General features: G+C 37.9%; 1 protein-coding gene across 7 annotated transcripts in view; it reads left to right on the top strand.

Moving 5' to 3' along the window:
- NHSL1 (NHS like 1) overlaps window positions 1-26519 on the top strand; it is a 122919-nt gene that overhangs the window by 81044 nt on the left and 15356 nt on the right. For 6 of the 7 annotated variants that reach the window (XM_072965916.1, XM_031680016.2, XM_031680013.2 and 3 more), the window contains 3 exons: window positions 5952-6079; window positions 21767-21959; window positions 26179-26310. In XM_072965916.1, coding sequence (XP_072822017.1) covers window positions 21905-21959; window positions 26179-26310 — 187 coding nt within the window. In that variant the 5' untranslated portion in view covers window positions 5952-6079; window positions 21767-21904. The remainder of the gene's footprint in view (window positions 1-5951; window positions 6080-21766; window positions 21960-26178; window positions 26311-26519) is intronic. The other variant, XM_015247330.3, reaches the window with a different exon arrangement.

The raw sequence follows: 26519 nt of genomic DNA, 5'->3' as shown, positions 1-26519 counted from the left end.
TTTAAACACAAGTCAAATCAGGACAGCCAAGGGCTTTCAGTTTAGAAAATAATGTTTATTAAGTGTCAGGAGCAATGGCTTTAAAAATCAGTGATCTGAAAAAAGAGTTTTTTAGGCTGTGGTTCATCACAGGACATCCTCACTGAAGCAGTACATCATGACCATTAGTTATAATTGACTTTGGAACTGAGTCCTCCCAATTGTTGTGGCCTTGAATTGTAGCAGAAGGATTATGGAAGATTTAATACTGTTAAAAAGAAACCACATTCAGATTGGAAAATTGGGTGCATCTAAAATGCTGCACTGCTGTGAAACACCAGCATGGCGCGTTTGACCTGAAAGTTCCAAAACCTTCCCAGCAACCCCTCCTGGTCTACACGACCACTCTCGGCACAACCCGAAAAATGACAAAGCAGCCTTCTTAGCTGGTCCTTCTGGCTTTTACTGCGACAGTGCTTGTTTTAAATACTTCCTTTATCATTCCTTTCTCTTCTTACTTGACGGATAAGTGCTTTGCTTTGGGGCCATAATATACAAGGAACTGAGAAAAGAGAATTCTCTTAGGGGCTGATGACTTCTTGCAACTATGATCCTGCCTCTTTGGCAGTAGTTGCAACTATACCTCCTTACTCCTTCTTCTTTGCTATTCTTTCATTAAAAACATCAGTTGAACCTTTATACTCTGTGAGACACAGCAGAGGATCTGAGAAGTATGCGATACGTTTTATAATATTAAAGAGTTCAGCCTAGCGTAGAAGGTTGGAGTTACTAGAGACAGCTTTGTGGAGAAGAGGATTTGAAGTGAACCCCAGAGGAAAGATGCATTTTGGTTAAGCTGTCCTGAAGTAGCACGGTGAGGGGGTTCCCTGCAAGCGTGGTGGCTGCCAGAGCCGGCCAGTGACCCCGGGCTGCCATCATCTGTAAGAGCATTGGGGACTGGTGTTGGTAATATCCATTGTATATTAAGATGTATAATTAATATAAATTTAAGAATTTATTCTTTTTTAGTGTAAGAATTTATAAAGTAATTTCCAGAAGGGATCAAAGGATTTTCTTTTCCATCTTAAAATGCTGAGTCTACTCTATTTTTATTGCCTGCATGAGATGTGTAGTGTTTTCACCTACAGACCTGCTTTCCCTTTGAGGAAGAGTTAAGAGTCCATCTCTGATATTAATTTTAGTAGACCTTAAATACCAACATTCTTTGGAATGAACGTTTACTTATTTCATTTTTGTACTCATAGTGTTTATGTTGTTGCTGTGAAAACGTAAGTGTAGGAAAAATAACTATAATAGAACTTGTTTAACATCTTTTCGTTTAGGAAAGGGTTTAAGGGTACTAAAGCCCAGAAATGAATGCACTGATTTGGTAGATAAAGGCTAGTGTTATTTTGTACATTGTTAACTGTGGTACAGAGAGACATGGAGGAGGGCAGTTTCTCACCATAAGCCAGTTACTCACGGGATAGAACACCCGCTTTGGGGCCAGAGCGTCTGGATTCTAATGTTGGCTCCACCGTTCGGAGCAAGTTTCTTTTTGTGTCTCTAGGTTTTCATGTGTCAGATGTGGATAATTATTATCCCCATCTCTTAGGGACAGTGTGAAGAGTGAATGATTTACTATGTGTAAAGTGCTTAGAACAGTGGCTTATTCATAGGGAGCCCTCAATCAAAGTTAATGTCATTAATATGCAGAGTTGCAACAACTCTGCTGAGAGTTGTTATCAGATCTCTCCTTTGGCCAAGGTGACCCTTGGTTACTCCTGGCAGAAGTTCTAAGAGCCAGTGTGAAGCACACCACATCCTCATCTCCCTGCTGTGTGATGGTTCAAGTCCAAGTTGGGGAGGAATTTCCCTCTGTAAGGGCCCAGCATGACTGTGAAGGAAAGAATCTTCTCGTTATACATTAAGCCACTGATATTTTCAAACTGTTTGTGACCACTGTATGTTCTAGCTCATTGTGACTACTGTATGTTCTAGCGCATTGTGACTGATTCAGTACATTTTGGAACAAAACAGAGAGTGGAAATTCATCAAGGATTTCTAGTAGGGCAAATTATTTTGACAATAACTCTGAATCTTCTTGCAGCAGACCGTCTCAACATATCTAAAAGATTAAAACAGAAAGTCTAAAGAATGTTTTAATATATGAAGATTTGGAGGCCAAAGCGGTATTAAATTCACAAGATGGTTAAATTGGTTAGATGACCATGTTGTTCTCTGACACTGGGTTTTTTTGTTCTTTTTTCTTTTGCTTCTGTATTTAAAACTTTGGTCTCCCAAGACGTTTGCCCATTGTTCTTGCAGTAAAGAAAATAGTTTGACAAGAAAGGAAGGAGGAGGAAATTTGTGGCTGGGAAACCAGAGGATACAACAAACAGTGACACCTTTATCCAAGCAGTACTGTGGGAACAATAACATGGTTTTACTCTAAATTTCTGTTGCAAGAGGAGTGTGTGTTAAAGAAGGAGCTTCTATTACATTTAGTATCTTATTTCTCGCCTGTGGTTGCTGGTGTAACCTGGCTTTAAGTTATGCTTTGCCTTGCTGTTACCGTCAGTTGAGTGTTTGAAAAGCCTTTGTTTATTGATGGCTGTACTCACTTACATCTCACTCTACAGACAATAAACTCAGTTTTTAATGAACAAAGCCATGGTTTTAGAAACCGAGAGTCGTTGCAACTTGACAAGAGGAAATTTTCCTAGATTTCCCCTTGAGTTGGAATGAGATAAATGACAGTGGAACTTGATGAGTTTACTAGATTTCAGAAATTTGGTAAGAGTTTAAAAAAGTTGGTCATCTGCCATAAATTTATATGGCTTCATTTAATCTTAGATCCAGCCTCATGTTTCGTTTGATAGGCTGTTATACTACTATTTAAATGTTTTTGTGACGTGAACTTAATCATGGGGGAAAATGGCATTGTCTTTTACACTAGACATAAAAGGAGATACACACTGGAAATACTAATAATTGCCAGCCTTTCATGCTTTTAGCACATGAATAATAATTTTGCAGTATTTTGGTCTTTTAAGATTTAACAGTTATCAAGTCATTTGGCTATTTTAATTTCTTTTTAATTAAAAATTTTTTAATTGAAGTATAGTTGATGTACAGTGTAGTTTCAGGTGTGCAACATACTGATTCAACGTTTAAATATATTACAAAATGATCACAATAAGTCTAGTAACTGTCACCATACAAAATTATTACAGCATTATTGTCTATATCCCTTATGCTGTGCATTACATCTCTGTGACTTACTTATTTTATAACTGGAAGGTTGTATCTCTTAATCCCCTTCACCTGTTTTGCCCAACCCCCACCTCCCTCCTCTCTGGCAACCATCCATTTGCTCTCTGTAACTATAAGTCTGTTTCTGGTCTGTTTTGTTTTTTGGATTCCACATGTAAGTGAAATCATATGGTATTTGTGTTTCTCTGACTTATTTCGCCAGGCATAATATTCTCTAGGACTATCCATGTTGTTGCAAATGGCAAGATTTCATTCTTCATGGCTGAGTAATATTCCTCTGGTGGGTGCGTGTGTGTGTGTGTGTGTGTGTGTGTCTGTGTGTATGTGAGCTATCTTCTCTATCCATTCATCTATTAGTGGGTAATTAGACTGCTTCCATATCTTGGTTATTATAAATAATGCTGTAGTGAACATTAGAGTGCATGTATCTTTTAGAATTGGTGTTTTTATTTTCTTCAGATAAATACTCAGAAGTGGAATTGCTGGATTGTATGATAGTTCTATTTTTAATTTTTTGAGGATCCTTCATACTGTTTTCCATAGTGGCTGCACCAACTTACATCCCCACCAACAATGCATGGGGGTTCCCTTTTCCTTACATCTTTGCCAGTACTTGTTATTTGTTGTCTTTTTGATGATAGCATTTTGGATGTTTTTAATATTATTGCCAAGAATATCAGAGCTAATACCACCTTTTTAGATGATCTAGCTTAGCAGTCCCTTGCAGAGGAATCTTTTTCAAACGCAGTCTTACATGGTACCTGATACATAAAACACATGTTTTTTTAAATTATAAAATTTTATTATTTCAGACTTGTACTTATCATAGGGTCAGTTAATAAGAGGGGAAAATACTATTTTGAACAAGAAAAGGATTTAGTTTAAAAGGGCCTTGGCCTTCACTTTGTATTTTGTTTTGTTTGATAGCTTTTGGAAAGCACTGAATTACATGGTAAGTCGTTGCAGGCAGTGATAGTTTTTATTGGTTTGTTTTACAAGGTCCACCCTGAACCCTTAGGAGACTTCAGTTTTTTAGACCACGGAAAAATTAACTTTGCAGTACAAGTTAATGACATGTAAAACCATGGAGCTGAGTGCTATTTTTTTATCTTAGCTTGAAGATAAGGAAAATAAAATCAAATATATACAGAATCCCAGAACTCTGCACAGAACACCATTTGAAAACTAGTCATCATGCTTTATGTAAAATATTTCTGTAGAATGAGAGTATAGGGTCTAGTTGTACCATTTATTTTTATAGAGAAGTTGTCAAATATTGGGAAAAAATGTGAAAATACTTCTCACTGGAAAGGGTTAGTGTTAGTAAATCCTCATTTTAAAACATGTGCTCTGGAAGTTTCAGAAATTTTAATTTTTTATTTTACTGAATATTAAGAGCGGTTGCCAGCCCAGCCCACACATTAATTAGCCCATAAATAACTGAAGTAGTCATGTTTAGCTATCCTCTGATTACTTCTACATTTTTTAGTTAGTTTGGATTCTAAAAAATCCTCATGACTATTTCCATGAGTTTTTTAAAAAATCTGATTTCTAGCTCTGGATTGGAAACTTTGTCTCTCCACACCCACTGTGAGGTAGCAAAGGAGAGTGAGGATCTTTTTAATTCTCTAGTTGTAGAATTGTTATCCCTCCACCAAAGCGACTGCTCCTCTCCTCTTTGAAGAAGCACAGATCCTAGTGTTAGCAGGGAACTCTGAGGATGTCCTACTTTAGTTCTGTACCATTAGGTGCATGGTTTAGTAAAGCTGTACAGAGAGGAAACTTCCCCAAAACCAAACATGTTTCGCCCTCCTTTAGCAAGCTGGATATTTAAAGGAACCCTGTGGCGAATTCTTTTGTAAGGCAGGTGCTCCTCTGGGGTGTCTGGGTAACAGGAAAGCTCCGTACAGAGCCTTTAAATATCCATTAGAGCTCTTCTTGCTGCGCTCCCCGCCACGGATGGGAGTTACCAGGACAGTGGCTCCTCCTTGAGGAGAACCCCTGGTCTCTGAGTGGCCAGTGGCCCCCGTGCCCCTGGGTTCCAGGGCCCGCTTCTTACCTTCCACTTGGCGGTGCCAGCCATTCCTCCGTGGACTGGAAGGCATCTCAGACTGCCACCTGGCTTCGTGCTAAATTACACACAATGATTATAGGCTGTTTGGCATCAAAGTTAAATTGAGAAGTAAAAACAAAATGAGAGCGTTGTAATCCATGATTTCTCTTGACACTTTCAGCTGCTCAGTCTAGGAAACAAAGCTCACATGAGAATTGCTGGTGTTTTTTTGATATGGAATTGCATAATCAACTGTTAGGTATCAGAAATTACAGTAAGAACCTAGGTTCAAATTCTGAGTCCACAACTTGCTTGCATTACAAAGTAAATAATTTAATTGCGTTAAAGTTGCCTCAGAGGGTTGTTGTACTGTGTAGAGGTGATCCCTTCAAAGTATATTAACATGGCATGTGTGTGGTAGCTGCTTTACTAATTCGTACCCTTTTTTATCATTTTTTATTATTATTATTATTATTATTATTATTATTATTATTATTATTATTATTATTATTATTATTATTATTATTATTTTGGAATCTTACTATGCCTAGAGAAATATTACAAGAAAAGATAAATAGAGAGGAGGAAGCAAATTCTGGTTCCTAACGCCGCCTATCCCCTCCCTGTCCCGCCCCCTCCGCAGAATGTGATAAGCTGCGGCGGGATGGCTGCCGTTGTTCTCAGTACTACTCCCAGGGACCCGCCTTCGCGGCCAGCTCTGGTCCACTCTGCGCTGAGCACCAAGACGAGGATGAGGAAACAGATCAAAAGGTAAGGCTTCTAAATTCAGCATGGGATCCTGGATTTGGATCCCAGAACAGAAAAAGGATATAAATTGGAAGAACTGGTGAGATCAGCCTGACGTCGGTTTTTTAGTTAATAGTAGTATCCTGCGTTAACTTCTTAGTTTTGGCAAATACATCGTTATTATATAGTATGTCAACGTTAGGGAACACTGGGTGAAGGGTGCACAAGGAAGTCTCAGTACTGTCTTTGCAATGTTTCTCTAAGTCTAAAATTATTCTAAAGAAAGTAAGTTCGGGATCCAAAGAATTCACTAAAGGGATACAATCAGTGTATTGATTTCAGTGCAGTATTCAATCAGTTACATGAGCTATTAAACACTTTATTATAAAATAGTCTTTCTGGTAGATGATTTTACTAACTGTAGGCTAATGTTAAGTGTTCTGAGCATGTTTAAGGTAGGCTGGGCTAAGCTATATGTTTGCTAGGTTAGTGTATTAAATGCATTTTCAACTTACAGCGTTTTCAACTTATGGTGAATTTATCAGAGAAAACCTTATTGTAAGTTGAGAAAGAGCTATACAAAGTTCTTTTTATTACAATAGGAAAAGCAGCTATTTCAAAATTGATCTGGTCTATAATTCTAATAACCTACTCTTCTCTTATTGGCATGAGTGAGGAAAATTTCAGTGACAAAGTTTCTGAATTTAGTATGGAAGCTACCTTTGTACGTCCTGTGCTTTTGCTCCCACTTCCTACGGGTCCCTCACCTTAACTGGTGTTCAAGTATCTTCAGGTCAGAGTGAGGGTTTTATTCATTTGCACCCCACGCAGTGTTTAGTGCATGATGGGCTGTTTAGCTGGCTTGTTTGGTCAAGAATCATTTACTCAGCAATTACGACTAAGTAAATATTCACCACGAATCAGAAGTCTTTATTAATCTCTGTGACACTCACCACCACTCACCACATCACAGTGATGCGCTGATGCTTGCCGGCCGTCCATCCAGAGTAGTAATCGTGTGGACCCTGACATGTTCCTTTGGCCCTCCTCAGTGTGTTCCTACACAGAGCTACTTTAAACACAGAATTATAATTCATTTTTTAAACAAGTAGTTATTAAGCATCTCCTGTGTGCCAGGGACTATTCTAGGTGCTGACAATGTAACAATGAAGCAAGTAAAAGAAATCCTTGGCCTTGATGGTGCTTTGATTTGATGGTGAGACACTGAAAATAAATAAGCAATGATGCTGCATGAGTGACATGTGCTCGGGAGTAAAATAAAGCAGAACAAGAGGCCGCAATTTTAAATTAAAGGGAGTAGGCTTCCTGAGCAAAGAGGTGACTGAGATTAAAAGAGTGAGCCAGGCGGAAGTCTTGGAGAGGAACACCCCAGGAAGAATAAATGTTTAATGTATATAGCATGCATCTGATACTGCAAAATGCAAAGATTAATACGATATCCCTACTTCCCTCAAGGAACTTACAGCTCTCTGGTAGAGAGAACTCACCAGAATAAAAAGTTTTATATATATTTTATGCTACAATAAGTGTTTGTCATATAGTAACATTTGAAAAAGAAATTCTGACTTGGGCAGTGAGGGAATGGGGGAGGGGCTGGCAGAGGACGTGGCGTATAAGAAGAATAGTTGTAGGACTATTGCAACAGGCAGGATGTACTAAGGACCTAGAGATCCAAAGAGTGGATGTGTGCATGGTGAGGAACGGGGGGGAGACAGGAGATAAAGTTAAGAGATGGTGGTATGCTCAGAGTCAGGAGACAGATTTTGTCTCAGCTCTGCCGTGTGCTGTGTTTCTTTGGATGCATCACTTGGGCCTTCAAGGCATTACTTTCTTTATCTGGAAAGTGGGGACTGGAATAAGGTTGTTCTCGGAGATCTTTTTGGACAGACTGTTCATTCATTCATTTACTCAGTAAATGTTTACCCAGCATGTCCACTATGTCAAGCACTGTTGTAGGTTCTGAGGACCCATCGAGTGAAAAAGACAAAGTCCATGCCATCAGAGGGGAAACGCTAAACAAACAAGTAAAATACAATATCAAGTGGTGATGAGTGTTATGAAGAAAAATAAAGCAACGATGAAGAGACTTTTAGAGTGACGAGGCTGCTGTTTTAGATTGATTGTGCAAGAAGGGCTGTCAGGTGGTCATCAGAGCCACCTCAGAATGGAGTGTAGGGACGCTGCAGGTGAACATCTCTGGAAAGAGCTTCCTAAGGAAAGAAAAGTGCAGAGGCCTGGGGAGAGTAATACGTTATCCTGTAGGGGGACTAGCCAGAGACCAGAGTGCGGGCAGTGAGCAAGGGGAGAGAGGTAATAATGACTATGGGAGATAACCAAGGACCAGATCACATGGGACCTAGTTGGCCATAGTAAGGACTTTGGATTTGTTATTCCTGGGTGAGATGGGGAGGCAGGGGAGGAAATGAGGAAGAAAGTAGCATGATCTGATTCAATGCCATTGGTGTGGGCACTGTATGGCGATAAAACCATAGAGAGTTGAAGTTGGAGGCAGAAAGGCAAGTCAATAGGCTAGTGCAATAATGCCGGCAGGAGATAGGTGATGGGGACTGGGACCAGGAGGGCAGTGGTGGAGATTCTAGGTTTATTTTGAAAGGGGATCTGACAGAATTTGCTGAAGTTTGAGAAAAAGGAGAGTCAAGGAGGACTCCCTTTATTATCTTTCCAGCTTAATCCCTCTAGAATCCCATTACAAAAATTACTTGACCCCGTGAGGAATTCTAAGCTGTTGGCCCTACCCTTTTCATGTGATGTCATCCTTTCCCAGTTTATGTTACCAGGGCCACCATTATATTCACTTCTTTGCACACATTCACCTCTGCTGACCCCTCACTCCTGCCAGTTTTCCACAGAAGTCCCAGCCCCTAGTTTGATCCAGCTCTCCCCCTGGTCTGCACTAAAGCCTCATTAGCTAAACAAGGCTGGAGAAAAACACCAGGTTATATTAGCCAGTCTCACTATAAATGTAGGACCTCCAACTTCCAGGGCTGCCCAGTAATCCTGCCACATTAACTCGTAACTTCACTCTTCCCCTCTCCCAGCTTCACACCTTCTCAAATCTCCAAACACCATTTTCTCTACTTCACTCTCAGTTACTGTCCTTGAAAATAACAATGGCAATCAAAAGACTTGTCCTTTCATACCCAAGCCCATCAGATTGCTTGCGTCTCTTCTGACATCTGCTCACCCTTTCCTGCCATCACTGTGGGTGGACAGTCCTGGCTTCTTTTGTGCCCTGCTGCCTCCCAGGTGCCTAGATCGGGGCCTGGCACTCAGTATTTTCCCAGCAGAATGAATAATGCCAGCCTCTCAAGGATTCTTAACTGCCACTTCCCCCTCCCTCTTTTGCCGACTCCATTTTCTCTCTTTATTGCATCATAACCATCATTAGCCAAACATGCTGTATTTTCTTTCATCTTGAAGAAACCCTCCTTTGACCTTTTATCCTCTTCCAAATTCGGCTACATTTTCTAGTTTTTGTTTATAATATAACTTCCCAAAGAACTATGTAGATTGCTTTTCCTTACAATGTCCTTTGAACCCCCTCCAAACAAACTTGTACCCCCAGCGTGCTACTGAAACTGCTTGTGTTAAGTCCATCCATCCCCTCTCCCTTGCCAGATCTAACAGTTAATCTCAGGCCTCATCTTACTTACTCAGGCTCTCAGCAGCACTTAACATAGTTTATTATTCTTTTCTTCTTAGCATACTTTCTTTCTGTAACTTTCGTGACACCATGCAGTCCTGATTTTCCTTCTTCCTCATTAGCCATTGCTTCTCAGGCATTTTTTGGACGTTCTTCTTCCAAACATCTAAATGTTGGTGTAACTGCAGGGCTCAGACCTGATACTTCTGCTGCTCAGCAAGAGATTCCCTCTTTGGACGATTTCATTGAATTCCATGGTTTTAAATTCCATGTATTGAAATTTTCTGAATGTATACCTCTATTTCAGACTCAGGCATTTATCTGCTTACTAACCATCTCTACTTACTGTCTTAAAGCTATCTCAAACTTATCCAAATCCAAATTTGTGATTCTCGCATCCCTCTTCCCCCCAAAATACCTGGTTCTTTTATGCTTTTCCCCACCTTGGTAAATCACAACTCTATTCTACCAGTTGCTTAAGTCAAAACCATTGGTCGCATTCCTGATTCTTTTTTGTTTTCTCACATCTTCAGCAAATTCTGTAGGGTTACCAATTATTGAACCAGCTTTAAAACCTCAATGCAGGCGTTATGTAATGATTAAGTCCCATGTATATCCCTGAGATGGTGGCTGTGGCATGTTGGAGGTGAGGACCAGAGCAGGTGTTAGATGAAACAGCTCAGGGGGTATTGAGTTCACCAAGAGTGGTAACTGGAGTAGTGGGGGACGAAGGCTGAGGTAAAATTACAGAGGGGCAGTACCAACTGAGAGGTAGCTTTTGTTGTGTAGCTAATTAATAGGAAATCACTAGCATTTTTTAAGCAGAAGATTTAACAATTAGGAATAAAAATTATATATCATCTTCTGTTTAGATGGAGGATATATAGCTAATGTTGAAACTACCTTTCTAATTTATTTAAAGTATCAAGTCTGACTCTAGGACTTCTAGAGAGGGAACATTTAACAGAATGATTTCCATGTAAAAAAAGCAAAGAGAAGTTTTATCAAATACTGCATCAAATGGTCCCTAAAAATGGTAATTATGTGAGGTGATGAAGGTATTGATTCACCTTATTGTAGTAATTGTTTCACAATACATACATCTATCAAATTATCACATTGTATACCTTAAACGTACACCATGTTATATGTCAATTATATCTCAGAGCTGGAGAAAAATGAATGAGTAAAAGAAAAAAAAAAAGTTGAACCAAATTGAAAAAGAACTCCAAGCCAGATGGTTTCACAAAGAGGGTTCTACTAAAGATTTTAAAGAGTAGGTTATCCAATGCTTGAAACTATCCTGGAGCAAAGAAAAAGAAGGAAAAGTTAGGATTTTTAAATTAGTTTAACACTGATGCCAAAACCTGACTGCACAAAGCAGAAGATGAACTGTCCAATCTCACTCATGAATATAGGCATTAGAAATTATAAATAACATGTTAGGAAATATAATCTGGTATCTCATTACAAGGTGAATATTTCAAAATCAAGCTGAATTTATTTCAGTAGTAAAGTAAGGATATTCAGTATTAGGTAATTCAGTCATACATTAATCATACTAATCGGTTTGAGGAGAAAAATCGTATCAAAACCATAGATACTGACCAGGTATTTGATACAACTTAACAGCCATTCTTGATCAGAACACTCAATAATATGGGAACAAGTGGATACTCATAACTTAATGAAATGTATCTGCCTTGTCATTAAGTCCAACATGATTTTTAATGGACTCTTCTCTTTACAATGAGGCATAAGATGGACATTCACAGTCACTGTTACTACATTTTATGAGAAGAACTAGCCAGCACAATTAGAAAAGCTGTAGAATAAAAAAATTCAAAATAGGAAAGACTGAGATTATGTTATCATTCGTCTGTGCTAAGTTTGTATTCTTGGTGAATCCAGTAAAATCAAAGTTTAAAACAGCTATCAATAACAGAATTTAATGACATAGAATAGTGTGTGTGTGTGTGTGTGTGTGTGTGTGTGTGTGTGTGTGTATATATATATATATATGGCATAAAATTAATGTATAGAAATCAATAACTTTCATATCTACAAAGGCAAGTTAGAAGATATAATAGAAAAAATCTATTTTTCTTTTCTTCTTTTATTGAAGTATAGTTGATTTACATTGTGTTAGTTTCTGGTGTACAGCAAAGTGATTCAGTTTGGGATATACACACACACACATGCACACACACACACATATACTTTTTCATATTCTTTTCCATTACGGTTTATTATAAGATATTGAATATAGTTCTCTGTGCTATACAGTAGGATGTTGTTTATTTTATATACAGTAGTTTGTATCTGCTAGTCCCAAACTCCTAATTTATCCCTCTTCCACCCCCTTTCCCCTTTGGTAATCATAAGTTTGTTTTCAACGTCTATGAGTCTGTTTCTGTTTTGTAAATAAGCTCATTTTTATCACATTTTAGATTCCATGTGTGATATTGTATGATATTTGTCTTCCTCTTTCTGACTTACTTCACTTAGTATGATAATCTCTAGGTCCAACCATGTTACTGCAAATGGCATTATTTTATTCTTTTTATGGCTGACTAGTATTCCATGGGGTGTGTGTGTGTGTGTGTGTGTGTGTGTGTGTGTATCTGTATATACACACATCACAATTTATTTATCCATTCAGATGTCAATGCCATTTAGGTTGCTTCCATGTCTTGGCTATTGTAAATAGTGCTGCTGTGAACAATGGAGTGCATGTACCTTTTCAAATTAGAGTTTTCCCCAGATATGTGCCCAGGAGTGGGATTGCTAGATCATGTGGTAACTCTATTTTTAGTTTTTAAAGAATCTCCATACTGTTTTCCATAGTGGCTGTACCAATTTACATAGAAAAAAGAATCTTTTTAAAATAGCTATAGCAGACAAAGTAACTAGGGGTACATTTAATAAGAAAAATACAAGATCTATATGAAAAAACTTTAAAATACTGTTGAAGAATAGAACTAAGATTTGAATAAATGAAAAGACATACCATACTCTTAGATTAGAGACCTCAGTATCAAAAATCTGTAAGTTCTGCCCAAGTTAATTTTAAAAAATAACATAACACAAAAAAATGTTAAGTAGTAGTATTCTGTTTTAGTTTGGTGTTATTTGGGGGGATGGGAAGAGGAGGGAGAAGACTGGAGAGGCTGAGTCTAAGGTTCCTGCCTGGGAAAGCTGTAAAATACAAGAGGAATGAGGAAGGAGAACCAGTGACCAGGTATTAAAACATGAAGAGTCAGAAATCACTCCAGTGTGGCACCTGACTGTACAGACCAGTAGGACAGGATGTTAAAAACAGAATACAAAGTCCAGGAATAGATTTAACTCTTCAGGGATTTAGCGCATGACCAAAATAGCATTTCAGATCAGATGGGAATTCATTAACTGTACATGGGGCTCCAGGCTGACAGTTTATGGTCTCCATGTTAAGATCAAGACCCCTACCTGCATTCACTTAAATGTCACTCTAACAGTTGGGGTCATTTTAAATACGGAGTATATAGAGGTCAAATAAGAGGGGAAATTCTGCTAGGAAGACTCTTTACTTTGTATTTCCAGTGGAGGTAGGGCTATGGTGAGGAGCACAGTGAACTGTGTAGAAGGGACAGGTAAGTTAACAAATGTTTAGGAACAAATGCTTGGACATCAAAAGAGCTATTTAGGAAGAAAACACCTAGTTGCATTCAGCAAATATTAAGCATCTATTTTGCGCTTAGGATAAAAACTTTCCTAAAATGAGAGTTGCTAATAAGGCAAAGGCTAAGGACATATAAATTAGAACAGAGAACCTAGGGGATGTCTTTTCTAGTTATTTATTCTGGCTAAGCATTCCAGAATAATTTTCCTGACGCAAAACATTTCCCAAGTAGGACTTGTGCTTATGGTATAATGAAAGGTGTTTTGCTAGTGATATCCATATATATCTTTCAAAGTAGTGATGTGGTGTAGCAAGAAAAAAAAATACTTGAAATATTTCCAACTATATATGTCATGTATATCATCTAAATATTAAACATGCTGCATGAAAATACTGCTGCAAAGGGATCCAGAAATCTCACAAAATACCTTTCTATTCAACTGCAAAAACAAAGAATAAGTCATCACTTTGGTATTGTTCCGGTCTTGACATTTCTTTGTTCTTTCAGCTTTCAGTGTGTACCAGGGACTACCAAAGAGGTTATTCAGGTATTTGAAGGAAGTTCAGTTATAGATGACAAAATACTTCCTGTGAGTTGAGAGGCCATCTCTTCAGCTGCCATTGTTCGAGGTTACGTTTGATGATCTGTTCACTGAATCGGGGAAACATTCATAGAGACCCCATTGTCTCAACAGAAAGGATATCAGTCATGAGTTACTCAATCTTTTGCATAAAATTCACCCCCGAACAGGTAAATTAGACGAGATTATGGCAATAAACAGTTGGCTTTAACTATATTGATAGAAACTGAAATTTTCTTTTCTAGTTTCTGTTTTCCTTTGAACTGGCGTATTGGGTTCTGTTTTAGTCTTCCCTGATAAGAGATATTTAAATCGAAGGAGGACTTTTAACATGACAGAATTACAGTAGCCTTCCTCTAGAATTACAGGTGTAGGAGGTTTGTAGAACGTGATGTTTGAGAGCACCGGTCTGGGGCAGCCTTTCCACCTGTCAAGCTGGTGGCCTTGGGTAAATTGCTTCCCTTTGTGAGCTTCAGTTTCCTCAACTATAAAGAATTATAAACCACATGCTCTGGTCTGGCTCAAGACAGTCCTGGTTTACAGCTGCTATCCTGTGTAATTATTGAAAGCACCCCTTTCACTGTCAAAGGTGCTCCTGTTTTGATAATAAATTGCATGATTACCTTACCCACCTTGAGGATGGTTGTGAGGCTGAAGTGAAGTGATATTTGTAACATTCTTAGTGTGCTGCCTGGAGTATAGCGGAGGCTCAAATGATGATGACTAGTGTTTTTAAACTGCTTGGTTTTTCAAACCAGGCTTCAAAGAAATTAACTCAATGCAGTGTCTGGTTTTATGAAAATTTAGCCACTCTTCCAGTCATTCTAGGTCTTTTATTCCACCCACATAGAATTTCCTGCCTAAGGCAATGAATTTGAGAGGTTTCAGCGATTACTAAAATTTTTCTAATTGTTATATCTTCATAGATTATCTACGTGTAGAACTACCAGTGGTCATACTGATATAATTTTATAATAATAGTAGAACACTTTAGGACTTTCTCACAAATTATGTCTCATTCTCACAAGGGTTCCCATGAAATACATATTTTAATAATTATTACTATCATTCTAACGATCTGGAAACTGAGACTCGGATACATGAAATTACTTTCCCAAGAACACAGAGCCAGAATGCACCAGGGAGGACATGAACACAGAACTTCTCACCTTCTAGTTCATTTATTTTCATTGCACCATATTGGTGAAATAAAAGGGCAAGATTGCTAAATTACCCAAATTCCTTCACAGGATGCCTGCTGTTGCCATTTTCATTCTGACTTTGACTTACCTGGTATTCATTCATTCATGCTATTTTTAAAAAAAACCATATAAGTCCTGCTTGGTCTCAGTATCAGACAGAGCCCCTGGCCTAGGGTAGCTTTCAGTCTAGAAAACATTTATGATGACTCATAAATGACCCAGTCATTTCTTACTGGGTCTCTCCAGGTGAGTAATTTCAGGACACAGTGGAAACACACAGAAGTTAGTAGTGGCTCCCTGTGGTCGCTGCTGTGTGATTTGTGGTGCCTGTTACTCTGTACTCTTGCAGGCAAGGTGAGAAGATTGGGGTCTTGTCATTTCCAGGCCTTTGTGCATTCAGTGAGGGTGGCTCTAGTAACTTGTTCCAGTTTCTCTTGTACACATCCCGTGACACTGAATGAGCCTGTCTTCCCGCCTGCCTTCCCTTCCAGGTGGAGGGACAGCATCCCACTATGTTGATCTCTGTAGTCCCAGCATGGTGCCAACCACCCGGCACCTGGAAAAGCTCAGGGGCCAGAGGCTGGGCTCAGTGCTGTGAGTCGCTTGGATTGTGCCCAGGTCACAGGTGTATCTTGGAGAGATTATATCACTTGCTTAAGATCACATGGCTTTTAAATCCTGAAACTGAGCTCGCTCTCTCTTTTTCAAAAGAGCATCATAGATAAACAAGATTACACTGTATAGCACAGGGAAATATACACAAAATGTTATGATAAATCACAGAGAAAAAAATGTGACAATGAGTGTGTATATGTCCATGAATGACTGAAAAATTGTGCTGAACACTGGAATTTGACACAACATTGTAAAATGATTATAAATCAATAAAAAATGTTAAAAAAAAGAGCATCATGGGGTATAATTTACATTAAGTAAACTACACATATTTAAAGTTTTGACATACAAGTAGGCGTATAAGTAGATAGAAATGGGACCATCACCACAATCAAGAAAAATGGTGAACACACCCATCACCACAAAAAGTGAGCTAGGATTTAAATCCAGATCTGCGATTTCAGCGCCCCAGTTTTCTCTCCAACAGTGAGTGTATGGGGAATTGAGCCTTAGCTACAGCGCCTTCCTCCTACCCAGTCTCTTAGGGGAGTTTTGAATTGCTGAGATCATAGAAAGAACATCTTTTTCAACCCATCATCCATCAATAAAAAAGTGGATAAATAAATGTTGGAATGGAATGTATGCTTCAGTGAAATGGGTTAATTATAGGCTCACACAACAACATGGATGTGTCTTAGAAACATAATGGTAAGTAAATAACACTAGAAAGAGAATAGTAGCATTTTTATAAAGACAAAGCAAGTTAAATTTGTAATTTAGACATATTTATACACACACATAACAAAAAGTAAGGGAATGATTAACATGAAATTCAGGAGAGTGGTTACCTCAGGGGAAGCAGGGAAGAGTATGGAGGGAGATGCAATTATTGGTAATCTTTTAAGTCGTGGGTTGAGTAGTGGGTTCTTAAATATTCATTATGTTATGTTATGTACTTTGTATATATGATTTATTGTGATAAAAAGATCATTAAAAATAAGAAATTACATAATCACTTTGAAGATTTATGTTCACTTCATATGTGATCATTTACGTCCAAAATATTTTAAAATTCAATGTGTGGTAAGAAAGTTTAGAGCCCTTGATGAAGAGGCTAGGTTGTTGGTAATACACTGAATAGGAGAGAAGGAACAGGTGAAATTATTGAACAATGTGGATGTAAAAACCACCACCCCTGGTTCTTGTGGTGGTGGTGGTTAGGTCCAGAGAGAAAAAAAGAATTAAGGAGAGAACAGAATTAAGTCAGGATCTCTCTTGTCTAAGTATATTAAAGGTAGAAAGAGTGTATAGTCAGAAAAGACTGCGAAAGTTTTGGCACCTTATGAAACTTATCTAGAATCTTTAAAAAACAAGAGTCAACCCATGAGAGACTTAATTCTGGAGAGAAAAACACCACAGACTAAGTAAGTGTCCTGTAAAAAGCACTGGAATGTAGGGGGATTTCCTTGTGAATGGTGCTCTATATAGTTTCACCTGTTCTGTATCTGTTTTTATGTAATAATTGGTAAATGAATGCCAAGTTTAGCTCTGGCTGTAATTAGGTTTTCTAATTTTTGAAAGCATAGCAAATTTTTAAACACAGCCTGAGCAAATGTATTTCACAGTTAAGCCCACTTTTTGGTAACTTGGCTGTCTGCCAAAGAGACCATGTTTCAGGCCCCGCAGTCCATCTGGTGGGAGCTTGTCTGATTTCCAGACAGGACCTAGTAGTGTCTGAAATGCAGGTCTTCTAGCATCCAAAATCCACAAGACAACTGCTGGTTGGCAGGTGATCTCTCTTTCTACATTAAATGATTGGACACAAGGAATCGTGGTCTCTTAATTCGCATTTGTGACTGTCCATTCCTTCCAGGACAAGCATATGGGGTGTTAATGAACACTCTTGACCAGTTTACAGGTTTAAAAACTACAGTGAAGTTCTGAAAGCAAGGCAACTTTAAACTCAGTATTTGAAAAAAATAATTCACCCTATATTAAGAGATCCATTAACATAATACTATTTAAGTTAGGGTTAGCTTGAGTTGCTCAAAATGTCCAGCTGGTAAATGACAGAACCAGGATGCTGACACTTCTTGTTTTTTACTCCAGAGTATACTGTTCCATCCACTACACCACATTGATGACTTTATTGTAGATTTTCTAAAGGTTTTGCTCTTACTTAGAGATATAAATGGAGATTTTGTTTTCAGTTTGGAAAACTTAGTAACTTATTGGAGATATTGCCAAGTTGTTATTTTATACCATTTAACGGCAGAGGCTTTGGGGTCAGCTGTGGGTTCTAATCCCAGTTGCCCACTTGTGAACTTTCTGAAAGAAAAGTTGCTTTACTCCGTTTCCTTATTTATGAAATGAAGCTAATGTGAAGATTAAATGAGGTACCAATTCCTATAAAGCTTGTGACCCAGGGCAAGGCACTGAGCAATCAGTTACTAAATGGTGACCCCTTTTTAGCTAAAATTATGAAATAGCTTGCTATGTATTTCTCATTTAAAGCCTCCTGGAACTTACATCCTGATGGGAGAGAAAACAAGATAAATAACTAAAATATATATACTAGTTATATATACTAAATAGGAAAAAGAAACTAGAGAAGGGAATATAAAATATTTGGGAGGAGTTGAAATTTTAGGTAGGGTGAACAGGTGAGGCCTCAACAAGAGGACTCTTGACTAAACACCTGAAGAATAAGAAAATGCTATCTGTGACGATGTCTAAGGGAAGAGCATTTCAGGTGGTGGGAACAGCAAGTGCAAAGGCCCTGAGGCAGGAGTGTGCATGGTTTGTACAAGGGACTGGATGGAGAATGGTGTGCCTGGAGTAGAATAAATAAGGAATAGAATGATAGGTGATGAGGTCAGAGATAGCAGTGGGCATTCATAGGTCGTGTAGGGTCTTGTAAGTCATGGTAGGGGTGCAGAGGAGTAACATGATCTGACTTGTATTTTAAAAGAATTCCTCTGGCTTCTTTGTTGAACAATAGACTATTAATGGGGGGAGGGAAGGGTAGACAACAAGGTCAGAAGCATGGAGACCAGTTAAGAGGCTAACATAAAAATCCAGAGCATTGGAATATCAATCTTAATGGAGTAATTTTGATATGTTCTGCCACTGAGATGCACGAGGTTATTCCCTCTGCCCCGGCTGTATTTATAAATACTGAGAGGGATGGAAGTCAGATCATTCTGGGTCATACCATCCTGTACTTTAAAACAAAATTTTAGCAGATTGTGGCACTGTATAACAGTCCCATTTGCATATAACTTTATCTGTGCCCTGCTTGTCTGAGAAATTGTCTTGCAAATGAAGGGAGCACTTTATAAAATAGATTACCATTGTCAGTTGTCATACTGGAGTGGTCGCTGGTGATTGTCCCATGGCAACGAGGCTAAGCTGAAGCACTGCTTCATTGCGACAGTTATCGATTCTGACACTCCCAGTTAACTAGAAGCAAAGTAGGTTACGAGGGCTGATGAACACCACTGAGATGGATACAGACCATAGAACAGTGCTTTGTCGTCTCCCTCTGCAGATGTCACATGGAAAAGGGAACCCTCCCTGAGGGTGTCGCCCTGCTATTTATTCTCCATCAAGCTGAAGCTTTACTTTTCTTTTAAACTTTTTTGGTTAGGAACTGTTTCGTATGGCCTTTGAAATTTGTGCTACATTTCAAGATTGCCTGAAAAATTATTTCTATGTGTATATATCGGGAATTGGAGTAACCTTCTAACTTACTAGGCTGAGATTCAACTTCAGGCATGTGACCTTGACACATACTGTCATGAAATTCTCAAATAAAATAAATCTTAATTTGTGTGTGTGTGTATCTTCAACATGAGGGTAGATAATATGTATTATAAATCAAGTCTCATGCAAGTGTTACAACTGCAGAAGGGGTAGAAATAATTGATTTACATCAGTATGGCTTAGCAGCTGTTGCTGACTCAAAAATTCCTTTGCTTGTCCTTCAGGGATCTATAGGGATTGTGACCACTTTAACCAGTGTCAGATCAAACATGAATGGATACAATGCAATTTAGGATCATAATAGGGTGTCAGTAGCATATGCTTCTTCTGAATTGAGTCTATTTATTTGTCAGTTTAATTACAAACATTTCACATTTTCCTTAGGTGGCAGTGAAACTAGATTACCATTTTACACATTTTATGTGCTAATAATATAAAGTCTAAAATATTGAGATATCTAATTATATGATTTATTTTATGTTTTTATTTCTGCAGTGCTTTTATTTTTGTTAATCTTCTTGCAATAAAAGAAAAAAAATGGGTACTTGGCAATTCACAATTCTGTTTTCCTGAAATCGCATTTTATGTGATCAACACTTTCACATCGGTGACGTTTAATAGTTGTAGACATTTTGACAACTGTCATCTCATTAAGTTCAAGAGTAGGATGTGGAAGGTAGGGAGTATAGCCCCATTTTACAGCTAAGGAAACACCAATGTTCAGGAATAGGCTCCAAGGTCATGTAACTGTCAAGTATATAGTGAATAGACTCAGGCCTTTGGACTGAGCTTCAGACCCCATCCCCACACCAAAACCATTTTCATTAGCTCTTGTATAGCCATTTAAAAAATATTGTTTTTTATTTTGGTGGAGTGCTAGTAGTTGTACAATAAATGCAGATATTTTGCAGGAAGGTTAATTCAATAGCAGTAAACAGTGATGAAAGTGTTTGAGATATCTTACTGGTGCATTTCTGTAGATGTCTTACTAATGTCCTTTTAGAAACTTGCACTAAATCCAGGAAGACATTGACACCTGTTTTTTAGCGATAGATAAATCTTCACAAGCATAATGTTGAATGAAAGAAGTAAAAGAGAAAATACAGTATGATGTCCCTTAGAGGAAATCCAAATACAGACAAATGAAGTTGTGATGTTAGAAGTCAGGGCAGCAGTTACCCTTTTGAGCGGTGTGTGGTTGGGGGTTGTTGAACTAACCTGGGTGCTAATTATACAGGTATCCTCTTCAGAAGGTTTATTGACTTTTCATTCTCAAGTTAAACTTGTCTTAAACACCTTAGGTGGTAGTTTAAATGCTTTTGACTTGAAGAGCAATTCTTCTGTGTTTATTATAAACTGTCATTTCCCAACAAAAGTCATTTAGCCTTTTTTGTTGTTTTTCCTGAAACCAGTGGATTTCTTTTGATTTCTTGGAGTTTTCCTCATCATAGAACCAGCTGCCGTAAAGCCATGGTGAAGTTCATCATAAAATGCTTGCCCAAACAACCTTCTTCCTTGCACTGTTTAAGATGGTATGGGAAGAAAAGAATTGAAGAGGGCTCCCCAGTTAGGATGTTAATCTGTATCAAAACAGACACTGCTAGAAATGTTTTCATGGGATTCTGATAAGGTTCGGAGCAGCGCTTCAGTCAGCTTCTCATAATTTAACAATTTCACACTGATTTTTTTTCCATATAAATAGTTTCAGAAGAGCACGAATAGTTGAACAACAATAGCTCTGTCATTTTCAAAATGTTCCTTGAGGTCAGAGCCTAAAGGAAAGGAGATTGAAGCTGGAAATTACTTTGAGCGAAACTAAATCTTAATAAAAATAGAAACTGATGGCCAAACCCATGGTGTTTCTCTGGGTGTCTAATATTAAACTAAATCCATAAGCTTTCTGATCATAGTAAATATAGAAAAAGGAAGAAGAACTTAGAAGATTTTTGTGGGTCAGCAAAACCTTTAGCAGTCCTCATGGCTCAGAGACTAAGGCCTCTGTGAATCACATATATTACGGGTCACACTCAAGATGATGAGCAGTTAGTTCTCTTGCAAACCATTGCTTCTATTCCTAAAAGTGATCAATTTTTTTTGAACTTGCTTCAAATCATTTTAATTAAAAAAAAACCGAAACATATTTTTAAATGTTTCTGCCAGCATTTACATGCTATGACTTTCTCTTACTTTTTTCCCCTGCAGTGTTCTGTCTCTTCGTCGGAAGAGGAAAGACTTGTTTCCACCAGGAGACCTAAAACGCCAACCTCAAGTGACTTCTCTGACCTTAATACTCAGACCAACTGGACCAAGTCACTTCCCTTGCCAACACCAGAAGAGAAGATGCGACAGCAGGCCCAAACAGTCCAGGCTGATGTGGTTCCTATTAATATAACCGGTATGCTTTGCTCTGCAGGCAGGTTCAAAATGTCCTGGGAGAGTGACTGTGGTTTTTTGTTATGTGCTCTTAGCATGTCGTTTATACATCAGAGGGAAATAGCTGTGGTCTGACTTCCTGTTCTTTGCTTAATGAAGGGAATACTGAAACATATATGTGTGTGTGTGCGCATGTCAAATAGCTGTTGCTTTTAGATTAGAAGACTGCATCACCAAAGGGTGATGTCAATGGTCCAGCTATTCATCAGACGTGTCTCTTTTTTAATTGAATTGCCTTTTTGAAATATTTTGGCTGTACGGGAACATTCTCTAGATGTGATCTTGGATAAGAAAATATTAGGTTTTCCTTCTAAAAGGCTATTTTAACTCATATTTATAGAAGAGAAGAAGTAACAGTTTCGTGATATTTCTGAATGATAGATTTTCTTACCTTCTTGTTTCCTCCAGTAGAAAAGGGGGGAAATTACTGGAAATAAAAATAGCAAGTGAATTAATAATAACTGTAAATATATCTTTTTTAAAATGTGATAGGGCAGTAAAATTACATCTTAATCTCCATAAATTGAATTCTGCAAGTATCAAATAATAGTCCGTTCCTTCTGAGTATAAAAATTTTAGAACATGTTACATTAAGCTGGAATATGATTACTAATTGCCCAATGTGAAACTCAGGTTCTTTCAGAATATTATATTTATGATACTTAAAGCTCAAAGACAATATTTCACAAACTTAGAAGAGCTGTTGAGAGAGCAAAAATGTTCTGCTTCCATAGCCTGCAGAGAAGATAGGTCAGTGGTTCGGGGAGTGTACAAAATGCAAAACAGATGTGTAGAGAGTTAATAGTTTCCGCCATTAGACTGTGTGTTCAAGAGAAATAGATGATGACAGTTATAACTGATAATCAGTCCATACAAAGCATGGCCTATAGGGCTGAAACCAAAAAAAAAAAAAATCAGATGATCAGTAAAAATAAGTTTTCATAAAAAATTAGGATGAAAACCCACAGCACCTTTGCTATGTTTCTTAGGCTATTGCTCTTGGCTGCTGTTTAGAATGCTTTCTGCCATGGCACTGGGGAACTTGTAAGGGACTAAAAACATTTGCGTAGTTATTGAAGACTTTTTAAAAACCTTACGGGATATTTGAAAATTACACTTAAAACTCTATTTTGAATTCCTGAAGAAATTTAATAAGTATGTACATGAATTATTTTAAATTCCATGTACATTTCCCCCACATTTCTGATAATTAAGCCTTAAAGAAATAGCATGGCATTTTATTCTATTTTCTTTGCAAATAACACTGTTGATTTTTCTGAATGTGATTCTCATTTTTTTTTAAAGATTATTTTTCTAAGTAGCTGTGTTACAGAATAAAGTTTAAGACTTAATGCTCAGTGAACTACAGGGGTGCATATTTTCTGCAAGAAAATGCATTAGATGACTTGATTGATTAAATGCAGTAGAAATGTAATTACATTATATATGATTAAATGCCTCCGAAATAATATTGTAAGATAAGAAGATCATGCTATGAAATGTGACAGTCTTTAATGGAATTAGGGTAAAATGCCTTATCATGAGATTAGGCAATTTAAAGCAGAGTAACTAGAGCTTTAGGAATAAAGAATAATTTGCAGTGAAATTCATTGTCACAACAGCAGACAGCGTCAGTCTCTTTGAGCTTCATTCTCTCCTGTTTGATGACTAAGTGGATATGAATTACATGGAGTTTAAAAGGAGATCTTGAAAATGCCACACAGAGAGGGTGAATGACAATAAAGAAATGAGCAATATAAGTTATGATAAAGTGCAATTTACTTTTAATTGAGTGATTAACATTTTCAGACATGTAGAAAGCAAATCTAATACCTAACTACATATTTATTGATCCATTTTCTGGATCTGTGTGTTGACATATACACACATATATTTCATAAAGAAGTACTTTTTCTAATATTCTAGTATAAAGAGGCATTAAATTAAAATGTTTACTTTTAGTGGTTGAATTGACACAGGTTATACCGTTTCCTGCTCTTTAAATGACACGTTTCTAAAGCCCTAGAAGACCTTTCGACATAACAGCACAGCTTCCTATAGGGCATTGTCATGTGCTCATGTATTTGAATGAACACTGGTCCTCTGTTTGGTTTTCAGTACAGTTCGGCAGGGGGAAGAATTATGATTAATATATTATTTCAAGTCCAGAGAAATGCTCACCAGGCGTAGAGGTAGAACATTAGCACAATGAGCCGCTGGCTTGAAAATGGAGTTTAATCCCTTTAGTCATAGTCCTGTGGGGACTTACCATGTTCTCAGAGTTGGAGAGGAAAAAACATTTAATATAAAATGTAAATATGAGTCTATTCCATAATCTGTCATGTGGGATAACAACTCTTCCACCTGGGAGATAAATAGAAAGGGTAAACATACTTAAACAGTTCTTACAGACTGCCTTTGTACTGATGTTTGAGCTAGCTAAATGGATTTCTTAGTAGTAACCATGACTGACTAATGCCACTTTTCAATGCAGGGGAATAATTCAGTTCCTCTCAATTCAATAGATATTTACTGAATAACTGCTCTGTGTCAAGCATTGAGCTGCATGCCCCAGGTGACACTAAGGTACATGATCATGATCCCTACCCTCCAAAAACGTATAGTCCGACAGGGGTGACAGTCCTTCTAGGTCACAGTGCAGGATGGAAAGTTCGGCACCACTAGTGGTGTGTTTCTTAGTTGTCTGTCCTCATGGTTGTTTCTTAATTTCCTTGGAGGTTGGGTGGTTTACCTTTTGTTTTTGTTTAGGAAGCAAAACTGAAGACTAAATGCAACTGTCTGTTAATATTTTGTCCATTCTTGATGGCTTGATACAAGAAAATGTTTCTCCTCTGCTACAGGGAACTAACGGACCACTGAAGTCCTGACTTGCCCCTTACAAGAGCCATGTATGCTGTTGTACATGGTGACCCCTTTATCACAGTGATGGTACCTTCTGGTGTTTCAGTGTCTTCTCTAAATCATTTCTGTTTTTCTCCATTAGGAACAAAGTTGCAAGCATTTAAAAGCTGGCAAGCATTTATTTAAATTTGTTGCTTTGTAGGTGAAATGTGTTTTGATCATTCAGCACTTTTCTCCTGTTTTTGGTTAGAGCCTTATCGGTTCTAGCCACAATTTTCCCTATTAAAATAGAAGATACACTGTTCACAATATACCCACTTTGAATGTGTGTCAATATTGCTAAAAAGAATAAATAATTTTTATACTTTTCTTACAACATAAAAGTATGTATTTGTGTGTATGTATGTATTTTTAAAATCTCTTTTGGAGGAGAAGAACCATTTAACAAGGTCGATGCTATAAAACGTTCTTTAACTAAACTGGCAAGTAATTTAAAGCAGACCAGTCAATAACCAATACGTTATTATTTTATGGTTTCTTATGGTGTGTTAATCACACAGCTTATATGTTAGAAAGAAAAAGCCCTGTGGATGTGGTATTCTCGGTTTGATTGCAACATTACCTGAAATGTCTGAATTCAGATCAGCTTTAAAAAGTGATTACAAAGCAACGAGAAGCAGTTCAGCTTTAACAACAGCAGTGCTACTGGGTCTCATTGTAATAAAAGTACTTTATCATTATAAGGCTTTTCCTTTTTCATGATTGTTGTATCTCACACCATAGCAACTACCACAGTCTATCCAAATTATCAGCCTCCTTGACTGAAGAAAGCTCTTCATGCAAGAATTCTTGATTATTTGTTTCATCCCGTAGGACAAGGCATTTCATCTCTGGAGATGACCGGATGAATCAAATATATTCACTGACGGCACCGCATACACGCTGATACAAAGCGTGATTTTGGTGACCAGAAGACCTTTGTGAAACATTTCCAAAAGGATCCATTATTAAACTACATAAAATCACTCTCCCAGCGTGTTAGTCACCAGTTTGCATTTGCCACTCCAGCTCATTTGAAAATGAGCTCCAGGTGCTTCCTTTGGAAGGACACACACACAGAGAAAGTGGAAAACAGCCTTATGACGATAATGTGCTTTCCTTCCTTTTTTGCCCTTCAGCATTCATTCATCATCGTTTGACTGGCTAACATCATTATTAATACCTTCTTATCATTTTACAACGAGCTGCTGGAAGAAAGTGCATGGTGTCAGCTTGCTTGAGAATAACATTGCTTTGCTTGTTCTGCTACTCTACATTAGGGGAGAATTTCGATCGCCAGGCCAGCCTTCGGCGGTCTCTAATTTACACAGACACTCTGGTAAGACGACCGAAGAAAGTCAAAAGGAGAAAGACTATTACAGGAGTCCCTGACAGCATACAGAAGGAGCTAGGTATGGCTCATCAGAACTGTATTCTGTTGCCCTTCGTTGCTACTCACCAGTACTACGCTAACCTCATCGGTGGTGCTTATAAAATCGATACATTCTGATAGCCTTTCGGTGCCCCAGAGGGCCAGCTTCTTTCCTGAATGTGGCATCGGGTACAGATCTTAACACCCCAAGCAGACGATGTGTTGAATTTGGATGGGAAGAGTGTATAT

Source organism: Vicugna pacos, chromosome 8 (assembly GCF_048564905.1).
Source record: "Vicugna pacos chromosome 8, VicPac4, whole genome shotgun sequence".
Taxonomy (NCBI): domain Eukaryota; kingdom Metazoa; phylum Chordata; class Mammalia; order Artiodactyla; family Camelidae; genus Vicugna; species Vicugna pacos.
The sequence above is the reverse complement of the archived record's forward strand: the minus strand, read 5'-3'. Positions and strand labels throughout refer to the sequence as shown.